Source organism: Elgaria multicarinata, chromosome 3 (assembly GCF_023053635.1).
Source record: "Elgaria multicarinata webbii isolate HBS135686 ecotype San Diego chromosome 3, rElgMul1.1.pri, whole genome shotgun sequence".
Taxonomy (NCBI): Eukaryota; Metazoa; Chordata; class Lepidosauria; order Squamata; family Anguidae; genus Elgaria; species Elgaria multicarinata.
In genome coordinates, this window is record NC_086173.1 from 49093591 (window position 1) to 49110898 (window position 17308).

General features: G+C 44.3%; 1 protein-coding gene across 1 annotated transcript; it reads right to left on the bottom strand.

Moving 5' to 3' along the window:
- Nucleotides 1-294: 294 nt before the first annotated feature.
- RFNG (RFNG O-fucosylpeptide 3-beta-N-acetylglucosaminyltransferase) lies at nucleotides 295-17256 on the bottom strand. The gene is made up of 9 exons (XM_063120189.1): nucleotides 17144-17256; nucleotides 15195-16353; nucleotides 11880-11928; nucleotides 10286-10388; nucleotides 9788-9941; nucleotides 9281-9366; nucleotides 5523-5688; nucleotides 2567-2652; nucleotides 295-2371 (listed from the first exon to the last, which is right to left on the bottom strand). The coding sequence occupies exons 2-9, from the start codon at nucleotides 15693-15695 to the stop codon at nucleotides 2305-2307; spliced, it is 1212 nt and encodes a 403-aa protein (XP_062976259.1). The 5' UTR covers nucleotides 15696-16353; nucleotides 17144-17256; the 3' UTR covers nucleotides 295-2304.
- Between the last annotated feature and the right edge of the window lie 52 nt (nucleotides 17257-17308).

Genomic DNA, 17308 nt, shown 5'->3' on the forward strand with positions numbered 1-17308 from the left:
AATCATGCAAAAATGTGCATGAAATTCATGGCATGATTTTTTCTGTAACCAAATTTGAATTTTGACTGAATTGCAAATTTATTTATTTATTGGTACTAGCAGGCGTGATGATGAGGAAAAACAAATTGGGGGCAGTTGTAAGAAAGAGGTACATACTACCAAGCAGTGGAAGGGGCAGACTTCAAAAGGGAAAGCCAGAGATCACTGCAGGGGGGGGGGGAAGCCACTCCCAACGCCACCAAAAATTATATCCTGTCCAGTCCAACTCTTTGGAAGTTATAACAGACACATATACACCTGCAATTATCAGAGTTTTAATAAGAGGAAATTCTCAGATTCAAAAGTTGATGTCAAATGGCACTCTCATACCTCAGAAAAGGTTCATAGCAAATACTCTGTTCCAAAGTCATCCCTCTAGGGGACAATTCTGTCAAAATAAGAGATGCATCAACTGTGGCAGGAATGCCTGACATCGATATAGTAGTACAAGCAGCTGCCATCATAGGGTCCAAAAAGAGTCATACTACCATTGTCAAACATCAGTAGGCAAGTATCCCTAATCATAACTATTTTTCTGCAGCTTGCAGCATGCAGGCATATCTGGTAGTCACGTTCCCCAGAGGTACATTGTGTTTACTGGGCACAAAAGCTATAAAAACAAACATTTAAGGAAATTATTCTAAAACCATCCTTTAATTCCTTCTCTTTTGTGAAGAAGGGATGGGTGTAATACTTGTTCAAAAAGTATGGTCGAAATAAATATTGCAAAGAGCTTACACTGTCTTCATCGCAACCACGAATTGCTTACTTAGGCTTTTCCAAAAAATGATTTTCAGCACTTCTTCCATAAGATTTCACACACAAAGTATCTTCATTTTAGGGATCAGACTATCACCTATGTTGCTTCCGTGGGGGTGAAAGGCCTGCTAAGCTAACTGTTTGTCAACATATCTACTATTTATTTCATCTCAGGACTGTGTGCAACACAGTAGTCCTTCACCTCATTCCAAATGCAACCTTCTGTCTTTTTGGTGAATGCTGCTACAATATTTACAAGGAGGATTATGCTACGTCTGTATGGTGGCAGTGTGCGATCTATCATGTATGCTGGCTCAAGACAAATTGCAGGAGATATTAAACATTCTCAGCTCTGGGGCTCAGAAGTGGCCTTCACAGAGCTGATCCAGTCAATCATGGAAGAATCAGGCTCTTAAATGGGAACACACTTCCCCAGCCCCTGAACAAGTTAACAAATATTCTTTCCTTATAAAGCCCTCCTATTGATTGTGGAATGCATTAACATATGGAGACCAGCTGCAATATAAAAAGCAAGGATCATATGGTGGTCCAGCCAACATATGTGCTGGGTTTCAACTATCCTGAAATACTTAGTGGTTAGGGCACAGAATATCCAAGGCAAAAGTGATAATCAGTACATGTATCAGTCAGCTTTTAAGGACTTAGCTAGACCTAAGGTTTATCCCAGGATCATCCCGGGGTCGTCCCTGCCTGCTCCTGGGATCCCCTGTGTGTCATTTACATGAACAGGGATGACACCGGGACAATCCTGGGATAAACCTTAGGTCTAGCTAAGGCCTAAGAGGCCATAAAGTCAAGAGGGTCTGTTATACCGAGAACACAGGGGCAGCATAATTCTGAGACTGGGTCTTTTGAAGACTGGTCTTATATGCACTAGCGAGGCAGCAATCTCTAGCATTTCCAGTGTGGGCCCAGAAGGATACAGATGCTGAGCCAGAACAAAGAGGCCAGTTTCTTCATTACACTGCTTTTCCAAATCAGAACTCATCTTCCCACGTGCGTATAAACCCCCCTTTTTACTTTGCTCCAAATATACTGATAGAAAGAAAAATTGGCTCTCTATAATATTGCTACAGTGCCAGACTGTAGCATTCCTGAGGTTTCACAAACGCAGTATCAGTAGGGCAGTCTTTCCCAAACTGGTGCCCTCCAGACCTGTTGGAATAACTCCCATCATCCCCAAACAGTATGCTGGCAAAGGATGATGGGAGTTGCAGTTCAACACATCTGGAAGGCACCAGTTTCAGGAAGGTTGCAGTAGAGATTAGGCTGTTATCTTAATAGGACATATATGAGATTGGAAAAGGGATGAAAAGAGGGTTGCAAATACGTTTCAAGGCTAGAGATCTTCACAAAGATAATTTCCAATAGTGACTGATGTGGTTAGGAACTTGCTTTGACTTTGCTCTTCTCCTCCAAAAGCTGGCCTTAGGTGTTCATTCAAAAAACAATAACAGGAGATACATGTGAAAATTAGGGTAGAAGTCATTTCACCATTATAGTGGGGCACCATACAGTGTCAGGGTAGAGGAGGCAGTGGACAGATTTGAATCTGCAAAAAGAGAGATAGATAAAAAAAATTGTCACAAGATTCAAAGCACTTTGGACTTCAAATATACAAACTTCGTAATGCAGATACACTGCTAGTTTATGCCATAAGAAATGCTATTTCCTGCTCTTGAATTTGGATTTCTTGGACAAGCAAGAAAGGCAAAGGATTTTGTTTGGAAAGCAGTGATGTACGCACCGGGTTGGATCTTGTTGCACACTGAACACTCCACCTATGTTCACAACATTACGTTTATTCTCGGGACCACCATAACTCAAGGTAACCTGGAATGGAGACACACGCACAGATTCAGAAACTGTACTTGCCACAGCATGGTAAGCAATAGAGGAACTGAGACATGAAGAATTTTAAAAGGGGTGGGGAGGGGAAGAGGAGAAATAGAGGCCTCAGGGTATTATCAAAATATGTATTAAGAGTCATGTGAAAATAAATAGCTGACATAAATAGGTTGCTGATGAGGCATTCTTGCTCATCATTCAGGGGGGTGAATACACAGTTTAAACCCAAATAAAAAGTGCCCAAGCGAGCACATTTTCCCACACCTGTAACAAAGTTAAGAACACCAGGACAAAGTATGTCATTAATGTTTCTGCCCCAAGTCTCAACTGACCAGAGAACTTGCCTCAAGTCAAATACTGTATAATGTAAATTCATCAAACCACCCACACCTCTATATTTTTGAAATTATATTTCAAGAGCTGAATTTAAGGTTTTCAAGCCCCGTTAGAAGCCCAGCCTTGAAGAGCTACCACTTATATTTTTTCCTTAAACACAACAAGTGAAATTGGCCTTGAAATTCAAAACTGAACTCATCCAAGTCTAGTCTAACCTTACTGAAGGCCAATTTACATGTTATATCTTCCACATGGTGATTGAGAAATTTTATTTATTTATTTATTTATTACATTTTTATACCGCCCAATAGCCGAAGCTCTCTGGGCGGTTCACAAAAATTATGGCACTTTTCCATGTGGTATTAATAATGGGGTGTGTGTTTTGTTCTTGTTTTTAAAATCTTCTTACCTGCATGCACCAACCCAATCATAGAATCATAAAACCATAGAATAGAAGAGTTGGAAGGGTCCTATAAGGCCATCGAGTCCAACCCCTTGCTGAATTCAGGAATCCACCTTAAAGCATCCCGGGCAGATGGTTGTCCAGCTGCCTCTTGAATGCCTCTAGTGTGGGAGAGCCCACAACCTGCCTAGGTCATTGGTTCTATTGTTGTACTGCTCTTAACAGTGGAAATGCACATAGCATCTCCATATCAATGCAACACATTCTTGGAGACTGCTGGTGCGGGCATAGGGATAGAGATATTGTTCATGTTTGGGCAAACACCGTAGGGCAAGAAGTTTTTAAACATTCAAATCACATGGAACATTTCCACAGGGAAACTCTTAGGCAACCCTTCATGTGAGGGCAAAATGCAAATTAGCCTCAGTTTTAGAGAGATTACAACATTGATTAATCAAAGTTATCCATGAAGGATTAAACCTAAGGCTTGAATGTGCAACACAATACAGGAATGTCAGTTGCATTGCTGCTACTCTTAGGATATTTTATTCAGAGGAATATATGTAGGACAGCCTTAGGGTGCAACCTGCTGGCCATGAATGAAAATGCATTAAATCCATCCTCTTTTACTATAAAAAGTACAGGATGAGCAATAAAGAATGTCCCTACTGTTCAGCCTAGTCAGAGAGTTTGTGCTTTCTTTTCAAAAAGATGACACAAGATGAACTCATTCCCTTTATATGACAGACATCCACATCCATTCCTAAGCTCTAGTAAGCTAACGTTTGCTACTTTCTTGGAACTCAAGGATGGCAGATGTCCAGAAAGAAGAGCAAAGAAACACCAAGTGGTCATGTGCTTATTTGCCATATAAGGATGCTATTCTAATAGTTATCACACTCATATTGGAGGAAAATAGCTAATTGCCTTTTTATTTTCTCCTGTGGTCCTTCCATCACCATCTCCAACTACTTATTGATAGAATTTTGCATCTTCCACAACTCTCCTCAGTTTTGACTTTGCTGTCTGGCATCACGATTCTTATTTCACCTACATCTCTTTTACTGACCTTTTTGGCATCCTCTTTTCCTTTTCTCCATTTTGTCACGGCTATTTGACCATTTCCATTTCCACATCCTTCCTTATGCATCCGCCATAAATACACCCACCACAAAATTTCAGTAATTCTTTCTCAAACATAGGCATGCGCAAGGGGTGTGCTGAGTGTGCCCAGGCACACCCTAATGTCTCAAGCAATAAGTGCTGAATTGAGGGGGCCATTAAGTAGGGAACCACAGGACAATCCAGATGCAACAGAAATGATCCTCCAGCTGCCCTACGGCTGCTTCGCTGTCGCTGTCCCCCAACAGTGCGCCATTGCTCCCAGCAGCAGGAGTGAAAATGAATTACTCTGCCAGGAGCCACACTTCAAAGAGGCCAGGAGGAGGGCCCCCCAAAGCTAGTATCACCTCATAAGCCCCTCTTCTAGCCAGTATCACCACAAAGCTCCACCTACAACAGCCCTCCCACGGTCAGGCAAGCCAAACGCAGAGTAGGCCTCAGTGTCTGTAGTGCTTGTTAAATAAATAAAAATGTCTTTTATGATTATTCAATAAATGTTCATCTTTTAAAAAAAACCCACCCGGGTGCACACCCTAATGAAATGTGCTGCACATGCTTATGTTCTCACAGTAAATATCCCTACATCCTGCTTATTCGTTCACTCAATTTCCCTGTTCTTCACACATAGTAGGTGTGTTTTAACCATTACCACTTTTAAAGACCTCTTCAAAACTCACTCTGAAGCTCAGCTTCTTTCCTGACTCTTATCTGATGCACTATCTTCAAGACCTGCCCCTGCCCCAAAACAGTAACTTAAGCACACATTGGTATCTATGCATTTTACTTAAATACTTGTATAGATTTCACTTTTTCATTGTTTCTTCCGCTTGGTCTTCCCTCACAAGATAAATCTAGTCTTTTCATACCTCCAGTACTGTTACACACACTGAGCCTTTAGAATAGGTTTAGCTACAAAGTCACATAAATGCATCTATTTGTAGGGAAAGACAAGGAAATGAGGCATCTGCTTGGATTAGGCAAGATTTGCCCTTACCTGTTTGAGCACGGCTTCGCCACGCAGCCGCTGCAGGTTTTCCAGATGAGAGTGGAACAAGGGGCTGTGCAGCAGTTTCACTTCCAAAAGCCCCTCAATGATGTAGCCAATGGTGCAGTCATCAGGGAGGCGAATCCTCTCTGCAGTGCTGATGAAGCTCCCAAGGCTGTACAAAGACAGGAATCAGAGAACAATACCCTCTTACAGTAAAGGTTTTGGGTCCAGGTCTTCATCTTCACCTGGAACTAAAATATAACACTATCTGCAAAACTGCAACTACTATTATTATTATTATTATTATTATTATTATTATTATTATATTTATTTGTATCCCGCCTTTTGCCCAATGCTGGGCCTCAAGGCGGCCTTACAAAGTTTAAAATATACATTGGGGGGGGGGGAGGGAAACAAAACCATAAACAATTAAAAAAATACACAACAAAGTTATAAAACATTAACATAGATGGAGGGCTGGATTATTCTCCAAAGGCCTGCTTGAACAAAAAAGTTTTAGCCTGTTTCCAAAAGCCCATCAAGGAGGGAGCCAGCCTAGCTTCCCCGGGAAGAGAGTTCCAGAGCACCAGAGCAGCCACTGAGAAGGCCCTCTCCCATGTTCCCACCAAGCGTGCCTGTGAAGAAGGTGGGACTGAAAGAAGGGCTTCTCCAGAAGATCTCAAAGCATGGGCAGGCTCATAAGGGAGAATATGTTCTTTCAAATAACCTGGACCCGAACCATATAGAGCTTTATAGGTCATAACCAGCACTTTGAATTGTGCCCGGAAACAGACTGGAAGCCAGTGGAGCTGTTTTAACAGGGGAGTTGTGTACTTTCTGTAACCAGCCCCGGTCAACAATCTGGCTGCAGCTCTTTGAACCAGCTGGAGTTTCCGAACACTCTTCAAAGGCAGCCCCACATAGAGCGTGTTACAGTAATCCAATCGGGATGTAACTAAGGCATGTGTCACCGTGGCCAAGTCCGACATCTCTAGGAACGGGTGCAGCTGGCGCACTAGCTTTAACTGTGCAAATGAACTCCTGGCCACCGCCGAAACCTGGGCATCCAGGCTCAGGGCTGAATCCAGAAGTACACCCAAGCTGCGGACCTGTGTCTTCAGGGGGAGTGTAACCCCATCCAGCACAAGCTGAATCCCTATTCCCTGATCTGCCTTTCGACTGACCAGGAGCACCTCTGTCTTATCTGGATTAAGCTTCAATTTGTTCGCCCTCATCCAATCCATTACTGCCAACAAACACCGGTTTAGCACAGAAACTGCTTCCTTGGAATTGGGTGGAAAGGAGTAGTAGAGTTGGGTGTCATCAGCGTACTGGTGGCACCACACCCCACAACTCCGGATAACCTCTCCCAACAGTTTCATGTATATGTTAAATAGCATGGGGGACAAAACAGAGCCCTGAGGGACTCCACAGGCCAATGGCCAAGGAGTCGAACAGGAGTCCCCCAGTACCACCTTCTGGGTCCGTCCATCCAGGAAGGAATGGAGCCACTGTAAAACAGTGCCTCCAAGATCCATCCCAGCAAGGCGGCCCAGAAGGATACCATGGTCGATGGTATCGAACGCCACTGAGAGGTCCAGCAGAACCAGCAGGGACACACTCTCCCTGTCCAGTTCCCGGCGAAGATCATCCACCAAGGCGACCAAAGCTGTTTCTGTCCCATAACCAGGCCTGAAGCCAGATTGAAATGGATCTAGATAATCCGTCTCATCCAGGAATCCCTGGAGTTGGGAGGCCACCACACGCTCCAATACCTTGCCCAAAAATGGGATGTTGGAGACTGGCCGGTAGTTATCCAATACAGTGGGGGCCAAGGAGGGCTTTTTCAGTGTGGGTCTTACCACTGCCTCCTTCAAACAGGCTGGGACCCTTCCTTGGCGAAGGGAGGCACTGACCACTCCACTTACCCACTCAGCCAGTCCCCCTCTGGCAGCTTTTATAAGCCAGGAAGGGAAAGGATCTAGTATACATGTGGTGGCTCTCACCAATCCAAGGACCCTGTACACATCATCAGACTGTGCAAATTGAAAGGTATCCAATAATACTGGACAAGCAGGTGCTAAAGTTACATCCACTGGATCTGCATCAACAATAGCATCCAAGTCAGAGCGGATCCGAGCGATTTTGTCTGCAAAGTGCTGGGCAAATTGGTCACAACAGGCTGTTGAAAGGTCTGAAATCACTTTTTGGGGGCCAGAGTGTAGAAGGCCCCTGACCACCCGAAACAGCTCTGCTGGAAGGCTCTTTGCAGACGCAATAGTGGCAGAGAAAAAAAGTTTTTTCGCTGCCCGAATTGCCACAGAGTAGGCCTTCAAATAGGCTCTAGCCTGTGTTCGATCAGATTCACTCCGAGTTTTCCGCCAACGTCGCTCTAGCCTCCGTCTCACTCGTTTCATTGCTGTCAACTCACTGGAAAACCAGGGGGCTGGTGTGGCTCCACAACGTGAGAGAGGACGCTCAGGAGCAATCGTGTCCACTGCCCTGGCCATCTCTGCATTCCACAGATCAACCAGGGCATCAACAGAATCACCTGCCGAGGCAACAGGAAAATCCCCAAGAGCCATCAGGAAACCATTCAGATCCATCAGCCTCCTGGGGCGGACCATCTTAATCGGTCCTCCACCCCTGCAGAGGTTCTGAGTGCCAGCAAGTCTAAACCCCACCAGGTAGTGATCTGTCCATGACAACGGAACTATATAAAGTTCCTCCACTCTCAGATCCCTGTCACCCCATCCAGCACAGAAAACAAGGTCCAAAGTGTGCCCAGCAACATGGGTGGGGCCAGATACTACTTGGGACAGACCCATAGTTGTCATGGCGGACATGAAGCCCTGAGCCGCTCCCGACAGGGCAGCCTCAGCATGGATATTGAAATCCCCCAGAACAACACGCCGTGGGGACTCCAACACCAAATCCGAGACTATCCTGGCTAGCTCAGGAAGGGAGACTGTTGAACAGCGGGGTGGACGGTACACCAACAGAATCCCTATTCTATCCCGTGCACCCACCTTCAGATACACACATTCGAACCCTGCAGACTGTGGGACAGGGCACCTGGTCAGGGGGATGGAATCCCGATAGACCACTGCCACTCCACCTCCCCGCCCTCCAGGCCTTGCTTGCTGCTCGACAGAGAACCCTGGCGGGCAAAGCTGAGAGAGATTAACTCCCCCAGCTTCATCCAACCAGGTCTCTGTGATACAGGCCAGGTCAGCATGCTCATCCAGGATCAAGTCCTGGATAGCAGTTGTTTTCCTCTTTATCTGGTCTCTAATACACATATAAGACAGAAAGAGCTGCTGACATTTTTTCTGGACAGCAGCCAGGATTGTCATAAGTGCTAACTGGAAAACAACAAATGAACTTTCTCTTATCATAAGGAAACGAAAACTTTGGGACCTTGCACTAATGGACGAATTCACTAAATATCTTCAGATACAAAGAGGCCAAGTAGAAAATGACACTGTTTATGGAATGTGGTATCCATTTATTGAATTCACTAATACTGAGAAGAATACACAACAGCCTCCTAAGATATGCAGAATTCTATGGCGTGATCTATTAGGATGATGAGTGGTAAGTTTATGAGATAATTTCGCCTCTACCATAACGAAATTGACTAACATTTCGTGTACTTAAATTTCTTACTGTTCATTGTTACTTTGAAAAATTCAATTGAAAAACACCTCTTTGACTCTAATAAGATTATGGAGATGAAAGCAAATTTTCCAGAATGCACATACCTAGCCCAGGGGCTCATCTTGAGGGCAAGGCCTCTGCTGATACAGAATCCTGCACCGCCTGTGGCAAACCAGAACTTTGCAGTGGTCTAGCAAGATAAACAAAGAGTTGTTAGGAAACCTGAGCGTTACCTTTTGAGTCAGCTGATCAGAACCTATCCCAGTAGCAGGACATCTTAGAATGCTTAATGCTCATATTCCAAACATTCTTAACACATTTACCTACATAATTATTTATTTATTGCATTTTTATACCACCCAATAGCTGAAGCTCTCTGGGCGGTTTACAAAAATTAAAACCATAAAAACCATTCAAAATATAAAACAAACAGTATAAAAACACATATATGTGTTAGGGAAGTGTTTCCTAATTCCACGCTGGTATGGAGTGGGAAATAACAAACAGTAAAGGAGTAGAAGGAACTCCAGATGGAAGTAAGTCAAGACAGTGCAAGAGTCTGATTTGTTCAGTTTGAGAAAACAAGGACCCCAATTAGAGAGCATGCTTACTGATCCATCATTCCGGACGTGGTCTGCTGCTTCAATGGGATGGTCGAGACTTGGTCTCCCCAAATATACATCTTGACTGTGTGAAAAAGCCGAAAGGAGACGCAGGAGATTCTGCAGGTTCACGTAGTTGTCATCATCCACATGACAAAACCAGCTGCAGAAAAAGCAGACAAGAGAAAGGCATAGAGAAGGTCACAAAGCATTGAGAGTATTTTCTATCAAATTTTCTTTGGGGAAGAGCTCCACTTCTCAGAATTAATGATGCTAAAAGGACCAATGGGACCGTCAGACTGAAAAGAGACAAATGAAGAAGCTCTTCTCCACAGCATAAAATTAGACCACAATCCAAAATTGATTGGCTACCCATTCTTTCATTCAAATTTGCTTTCTTTTCTTTAATGCTCATGAACTGTGATCAAAGTAGCTTGCACCAACTCACTGAACCCAGAAAGGAGAATTTCAAGATGATCACCAATGGAAATAATCCCCCTCACTCACTTTCGCCCAGACTCTAGGAATTTATCATATTCCACCGACATCTTGCAGCAGAGAGCTTGGCGGGTGTGAACAGCTGAGCAGTTGGTATTGATTACATGGACCCCTGTAAAACACAAATAATTACAACTGGGGAAGCTGCATGATTTCTAGGAGAACTAACAAACACACACTTCATTATTGCCCACAGGAACTGATGGGAACCGAACGTATTTTCAGTCTTTGGCATCTGCTACTTAAGACGTTGACTCGCCAGTCAAGACAGAAAATATAAGGAAAAAAGGCTAGTTGGTCCAACTTAGTATAAAATATAGGAACAAAGGACATTGTCTTAATGAAGGTTGTATTTGTTCATCTAGCCTAGAGATGGGGAGCCTTCACCCCACAGGCCTCATAAAACCTGCATGGGTACTCCATCTGGTTCAGCAGCTTCTTCTCCTGGCCCTGACCCCATCCCCTCTGCCACACAGGGAAAAGTTCTTATCTCCGTTCAACAGCTAAATAGTCCATATAGTTCATATAGTCTGCCCCACACACTCAGGTCCTCTGGGGTGAACTTACTTCAGTCAGCTAAAACTAGGCTGACATCAGTTTCCCAGAGGACCTTTTCTTCTGTCGCCCCCAGATTGTGGAATGGCCTGCCGGAGGAGATTCGTAAAATTAACTCTTTGTGTGATTTTAAGGCAGCCTTAAAGACTAACCTTTTCCGGCAGACCTATCCAGATCAATGTAAAATCAAGAATTTTTAAGATGTATTGATTCTTGTTCTAATGTTGTTCCCCGCCTCGATCCAAAGGGAGAGGCAGGTAATAAATAAAAAAAATTATTATTATTATTATTATTATTATTATTATTATTAACAGCTGACCAGAGATAAGACTTCCCTGCAGCGTAGTGAGAGTGGGGCCAGGGAAAGAAGCTAAGTAATTCAGTTCTGCTTCCTGAAAAGCCTTGTCCTAATTACTTCCAAGTAGACAAGCAAAGGCTGGCCCTTCTTACTTGTGAGTAGATAGGATGCTCATCCTTACTTCTGAGTAGACATGCATAGAGTTGCTATTTGGGATGCTCTTTGAAAGTGCTGCTGAGTGATTCAATCCTAGCTATTTCTGAGTAGAAATGCAGAGGCTTCTCTTGTTCAATTGTAAGTAGACATGCTGCTCAGGCTTACCTCAGAATAAACATACTATAAATGCATAACAATGGAGTTTGGGAGGGGTGGGTGTTTTCAGCCCCACCTACTTTTGACTATGGCCCTACCCAGTAGAATGCAGCTTCTGAGAGTTTATCCAAAATAAAATTCGACCCTCAGGCTGAATAGGGTTTGTCATTCCTGATCTAGTCAAATAGTGCTGACACTGACTGGCAACAGCTCTCCAGAGACTGAAGCAGAGGTATTTCATATCACCTGCTATATGATCATCTCTCTCTCCACCATTTCTTTCACTGGCGACGCCAGAGATTGAACCTGGGACCTTCTGCATGCAAAGCATATGCTCTACCACTGAACTACAACCCCTCCTCTAAGAAGACAGCAACTGTAACATGTCTCACTATGAATATAAACCTATAATTTTGAAAAATATGGGAAGAAGCTCACCTGCTCCGAGATGTAGCTCTTGATCTTCCCAGTCTGTGAATATAAACGCCTGTTGGAAACATGCAAAAACAAAGAACTATTCCACTTCCTGAAAGTTCAGAGTAAAACTAATGTTGGTTTTAAGCACTACACTGAAAAGGAGAGCATTCTATGGGTTTCCAGTTGCCTCAAGCAAAAGGAGGGCCAGTGTCTTTTTCCTATTTGTTGGCAGAAACAGTATTGGGCCGCTACATTATTTGGCATAGAGAGTGCCGAATATGCTAATCTTGTACAAAGAACAGCCATCTGTCCTCTTCCTAACCCAGCAAAAATCTCACCCAAAGGTCAATGATTTCATGTTCCCTGTGAATTTCTTGTACATCAATGTACAGGTATAGAGGTCCTCCACACATCAGGGGAAATCTTTGCCCATTCATAATCCTCCCTCATGTGGAGGAGCTCTACGTGCATACATCAGTAGCCACGCAGAGGCGTGCAAAGCCCTTCTTGTGCATACTGAATGTGCAGGAGGTATGGCCACCAGGTGCATCAGCAGTGAGGAGTGGGACTAATCTGCACAGCCCCAAAGCCCCCTTCATATGTTCTTTGTTGGGAACTTACCTAACCCCAATCCCATTCTAGACAGCATCTAGTCCAAGCTCTTCATAGGGTCATAATGCAGGGAGGAGACAAGGACTCTGTGCAAAAACCACTTAGGAAGTAATCCTATGGCTCCTAGATAGCACTCCAGGGACCATAGGATTGTTCAGAGTTGCTCCAAACTCAGAAAGGGGAGTCGGTGACTCAACCCTCCTCCCCATCCCATCCCCCCTGCAGCCGGCATGGGAGCAAATGTGTTGGGTGCTCTCCAAGGTTGGAAAAGCAATTTAGGAGACATTCAGGAGGCATTTCAGTCAGCAGGGAGAACAAGAGACTGGAGAGGACAGGAAACGAGCTATCCTGAGGCTTCTCTGGGCTCCTTTCTCCCCCCACCCATCTCCAAAGTGCCCCAGCTACATGGCCAAAAAAGCCATCTAGTGAAAAGTGCAGGGAGGATGGGGATGTGAAGATCCCCTCCGCAGCTCTTCCCACCCTTGCATAGAATGATCATAAGACTCTAAGTTTCGGGGGCTTATGGTTGTCGAGGGTGCAATTCGTAGGACTGCACACTTACACACCTCATTGAAGGGATGTGGGTGGCTTGGGAGGCAGTCCCACCCCCTGGATAAGCTATAATCTTCAGATTTTGAGGTTTTCCTGCCTCACCAAAAAAAAAAAAAAAGTATTGCAGGAGGTGGGAATATGACTGAGAGACTGGAGGATACACCAGCCCCACAAAGTAGCCCAGTGTTGCTATCCAGTCGCCTGGTGTGTGTGTGTGTTTTAGAGACATACATTTGCAGAGACTGTGAAGTTGATTGTAGCAGCAGTGCAAATTATTAATGGATAAAGGTGGTTGTGATGTATGTATATGTGTATACAGCTTTAAGAGAGCCTGCAAATGTTAGTTTCTCTTTCCTACTGGAGGCCAGGGAAGGGCCTCTCCTTTTTCTCTTAGTGTAGGCCTTGGAGCTGAGGTAGTGTGTCATGTCGCTCCTCATTAATTAGTATTTCCCCCCCATGTATTACAGTAAAGAACCCTGCTGTGAAGGTACCCAAGTCTCTTATGTGTTGCCTGAAGAGCAGAGCCTGGAGTGGATTGCAAGCTGAGGCCATTATTGTGCAAGGAAAGAATTGAGATTTCAGAACGTTGTCTGGAGAACAGGTCTATCTACTGAGAAAAAATCCAGAAGAATAGACTCAGGGCCGGTGCTACCATAGAGGCCACTCAGGTGGCCGTCTAGAGCACTAAGCTAAGAGGGGCGCTGGGCACAGCGCAGCACTCACGCCTGGCCCGAGGATTAAGCTGGGCCTGGGCGGGCGAGATGGCGCCCTGCTCCCGCCCAGCCGAAGCGAAGACAGGGACGCTGGGGTGGGGATGGGGCGTCTCCACATTCAGACTTCCGGAACCCACCCGGAAGAGAGAGAGAGAGAGAATGTATGGGTGAATGGGTTGCATGGGGTCTTTGAGTGAATGCATGTGTTCATGCGTGTGTTTGTTTGGAGTGAGTGATGCTGAGTGTGTGTGTGTGTGCACGCGCATGTGAGTTGGGAGGGATGATTTGGAGGTGATATTCCTAGTAAATAATGCATTTTACACCCATAGACGTTCTTTTCCAATTTGTTTGCTATAATTGGCATGACGTATTTCTTGCACTTTAAAATAAATTTAGCATTTTTAAGTTTTGTGAATATTTTTTCCCAGGAAACATATGGTCTTAAAAATCAAAGATGGCATTTTGTGTGTGTGTGAGAGAGAGAGAGAGAGAAAGTAGCCCACGTTGCCTAGGGTGCAAAATAGTCTGGCACCGGCCCTGAATAGACCAGGTATACAAAGTTCTCAAGAAGGCTTGGAGCCCAGGTCTTAGCACTCCCTATTTAGTCATCAGATCTACTAGAAAGGGAAGTACAACCAGAACCAAAATGTGCTGTTCCAAATTCAAGTAATGCAAAAGTTGTATTATGTCAGCTGAGGTAAAAACTGACAAGATAATAACATGAAAAGTAAAGTTACTAGTCCAGGCTCTTTTAGAAACCTAAACCCTGAACAACCATATCCATTTCTACTCCCTTTGCCAAAGTCACTCCCTGTAGACTCCACTGCTACTCTTCACAGAGTTCACCAATGTTTCCAAGATGAAGCAACATGAAGGATTCTAGAACATGAGGACCCCTTTCCTGACAAGACATGTGAAGTTGCCAGTTATGGGAAGGGGCGGTGCCAGAAAATGTCTGATATGACATCGTTAAGACTACCGTACTGTATTTGTGCATCTGTTCCCCCACACCCCATCCCCTGCTCTTAGTTTTTCTTAATATCTCTCATTCCTAATATAGTTTTGTTGGAGTTCATAGTGCCTCTTATGTGAAGCTTGAATACAATACTCTTCTGCATAGTGCTGTCAAATTCACAGGATTTTCTCCCTTTCTGTTTCGGCTTCTAAATATCATAGAATACAACTCTAAGCAACAAAGCATACACATAAAGGCATTGCACAGGTGCATTGTATTTGCACATGCTATGCGGGCAAATTACAATCGTATATCACTGTGCAGCTTTCCCCATCCCCTTCCAGGGGAATATGGGGAAGGAGATATGAAAAAAATGGATTTTAGTCTTTACAACAGCGAGTGAACGTTTGAACATGGGTCTCCTGCATGATGTCCAAAGCTATCATGGTAAAAGAATACAACTGACAAAATAAATCAATTTCAGCTTTCTGGGGATGTTCCTACCTGCCCCTTGGCCTGAGAAATCCATGTCTGCAAGAGCAAGTTTAGCCTTGTTTTATGGTACTTCCTTGTTGTTTTCACAGCAATGAAGAGATCCTTCAACTCCAGCTTTTCCTTAGTAGTGAGTTCAGAAAGTTCCAGATGGTCTTTCATCACATCATGCAATGGATTGCTTGGGCTCCCATTCATCTTTTTATTAGTTTTCAGGCTGGATCTCCCAGTGTCTATGATATACTGACTCCATTTTTCTACCAGTTCCTCTTTCACCAAAGACACTATATTGTTAGTCTCATCATCCAAATGATCAATTGAGCTGGATTCCACCTGCTGTAGTGGGGTATCACTCTTTATGGAACCATTAAAAACAAGTAGTGGTCGTGGCTGTGGATAACTTTTAGGTCTCCAACTGGTCTGGAATTTGGGGATTAGCAAGAGCAGAATGGCGCAAATGATAACTGAGAGCAGGAAGCAGATCTTACTAAGCCTAATGCAAGAAAAGCTCATTCTTCAGCCCCAAGGGCCTTTGCCATGTTATAAAGTTGGGACATTGTTTCCAGATGATGATGAAACCTCCAGGTCTAATCATGAATTTGTTCAACTGTGTGATTAGTTAAGTCCTAGGAATTTCCCAGCCATACAGTATCATCTTTATGGGATTCAAACACTATAGAGTCTGTCAGTTTTCAATTTTTGGCCCGGTGGGTTGTCATCGTAATAGTAAAACACAGTAGTTGGCACCTGTTCCACTGGAGAGGTAAAAAAAATACCCCTCACTGTACATGTCAATTTGCTTTAACAAAAGCAAATTTCATTTTTTTTGTTAAAAAAATCAGCAAGGAGGCAGCTCTTTGCAAATGCAGTTTTGCTTCTTATGAACATACAAAGCTGCTTTACACAGAGTCAGACCATTGTTCTATCTGGTTTAGTATTTATTCTGATGGGCAGTAGCTCTCCAAAGTTCCAGGCAGAAGTCTTTCCGGTCACCTGCTATCTGACCCTTTGGCTGGAAATTGAACCTAGAAATATATGCATGCAAAGCATCTGCTCTGCTATGAAGGTGCAGCCGCTTCTTGTTAATGTGCATTGTCAGCACTCCACATTTTCATCCCTCTTCAGCAGATGTGACCTGCACACAACCCAGGCTCAATGTGCTGAAGATTTGCTGTTTTTAAAAAAGAGGGCATTGTTATAATATCATAACACTGTAATTTGTTCTTTCAAAAACCCATTAATAATCTTTATGCAAGCTGAAATAAAAGATAATGCAACTAAGGATGCAATCCTATTTAAGTTTAGACAGAAAAAAAAGTCCTACAACAGTCAGCATTTCCCAGACAGTCATGTTATTTTTCTGTCTAACCATGCATGAGATTGCACACTAAAGCACACACACAAAGAAAACCTTATCCAAACCCAAGTCACTCAGAACATCTTGCTGTGTGCTGGGAGTTTTTGTCACGTGTAGGTTGATTCACAGTGAAATCTACTCAGGAGTTAAGTTCCACCGAGATCAAAAAGCAAGACTTACCCTCTAGCAAGCATACATAGGATTGTAGTCTCAAATTTATCGTTAAGCCAACCATAATGCCAGGCACCGAATGGGTTTATAGTTGAGGTGAGCTAACAATTTCTAAAAGACTAATATTGGTTTGGTTTTTTCCTGGGGTAGCTGCCCCCAAACCCCTCCCCCGGTCTGAAGATGGGTTGAACCAGGAATGATGTCCGAAAGCCCTCGTACTAAGAACCCTTCCAGACTCCCCAGGCCGGTTGCCATGGGGATGCACCCCACCTTGTCGCCCTGACAACAAGGGCACACATACCTGGCACACGCACACTCCCCCTTTCCCCGCCAGGAGTACGCCGCGGAAATTCTGGGCCCCCTCCCGCCTCCTATCTACCTGCTGCACTCAGCGTCTACAAGGAGGTTCGTGGCGCCGCTTTGCTCCTCTTACCAGCTGCTCAGCTCGGGCTCCGGAAGCGTCATCACACCAAATTGCAGGAGGGACGCGGGGAGGAGTGGTGGCGTGAAAACGAAGCGAAGGTGTCGTGGTCCCTTTAAGGGCTTTACCTGTAGAACGGACGTGACCCACTTGAGGAGAGAGACCCGGAAGTGGAAG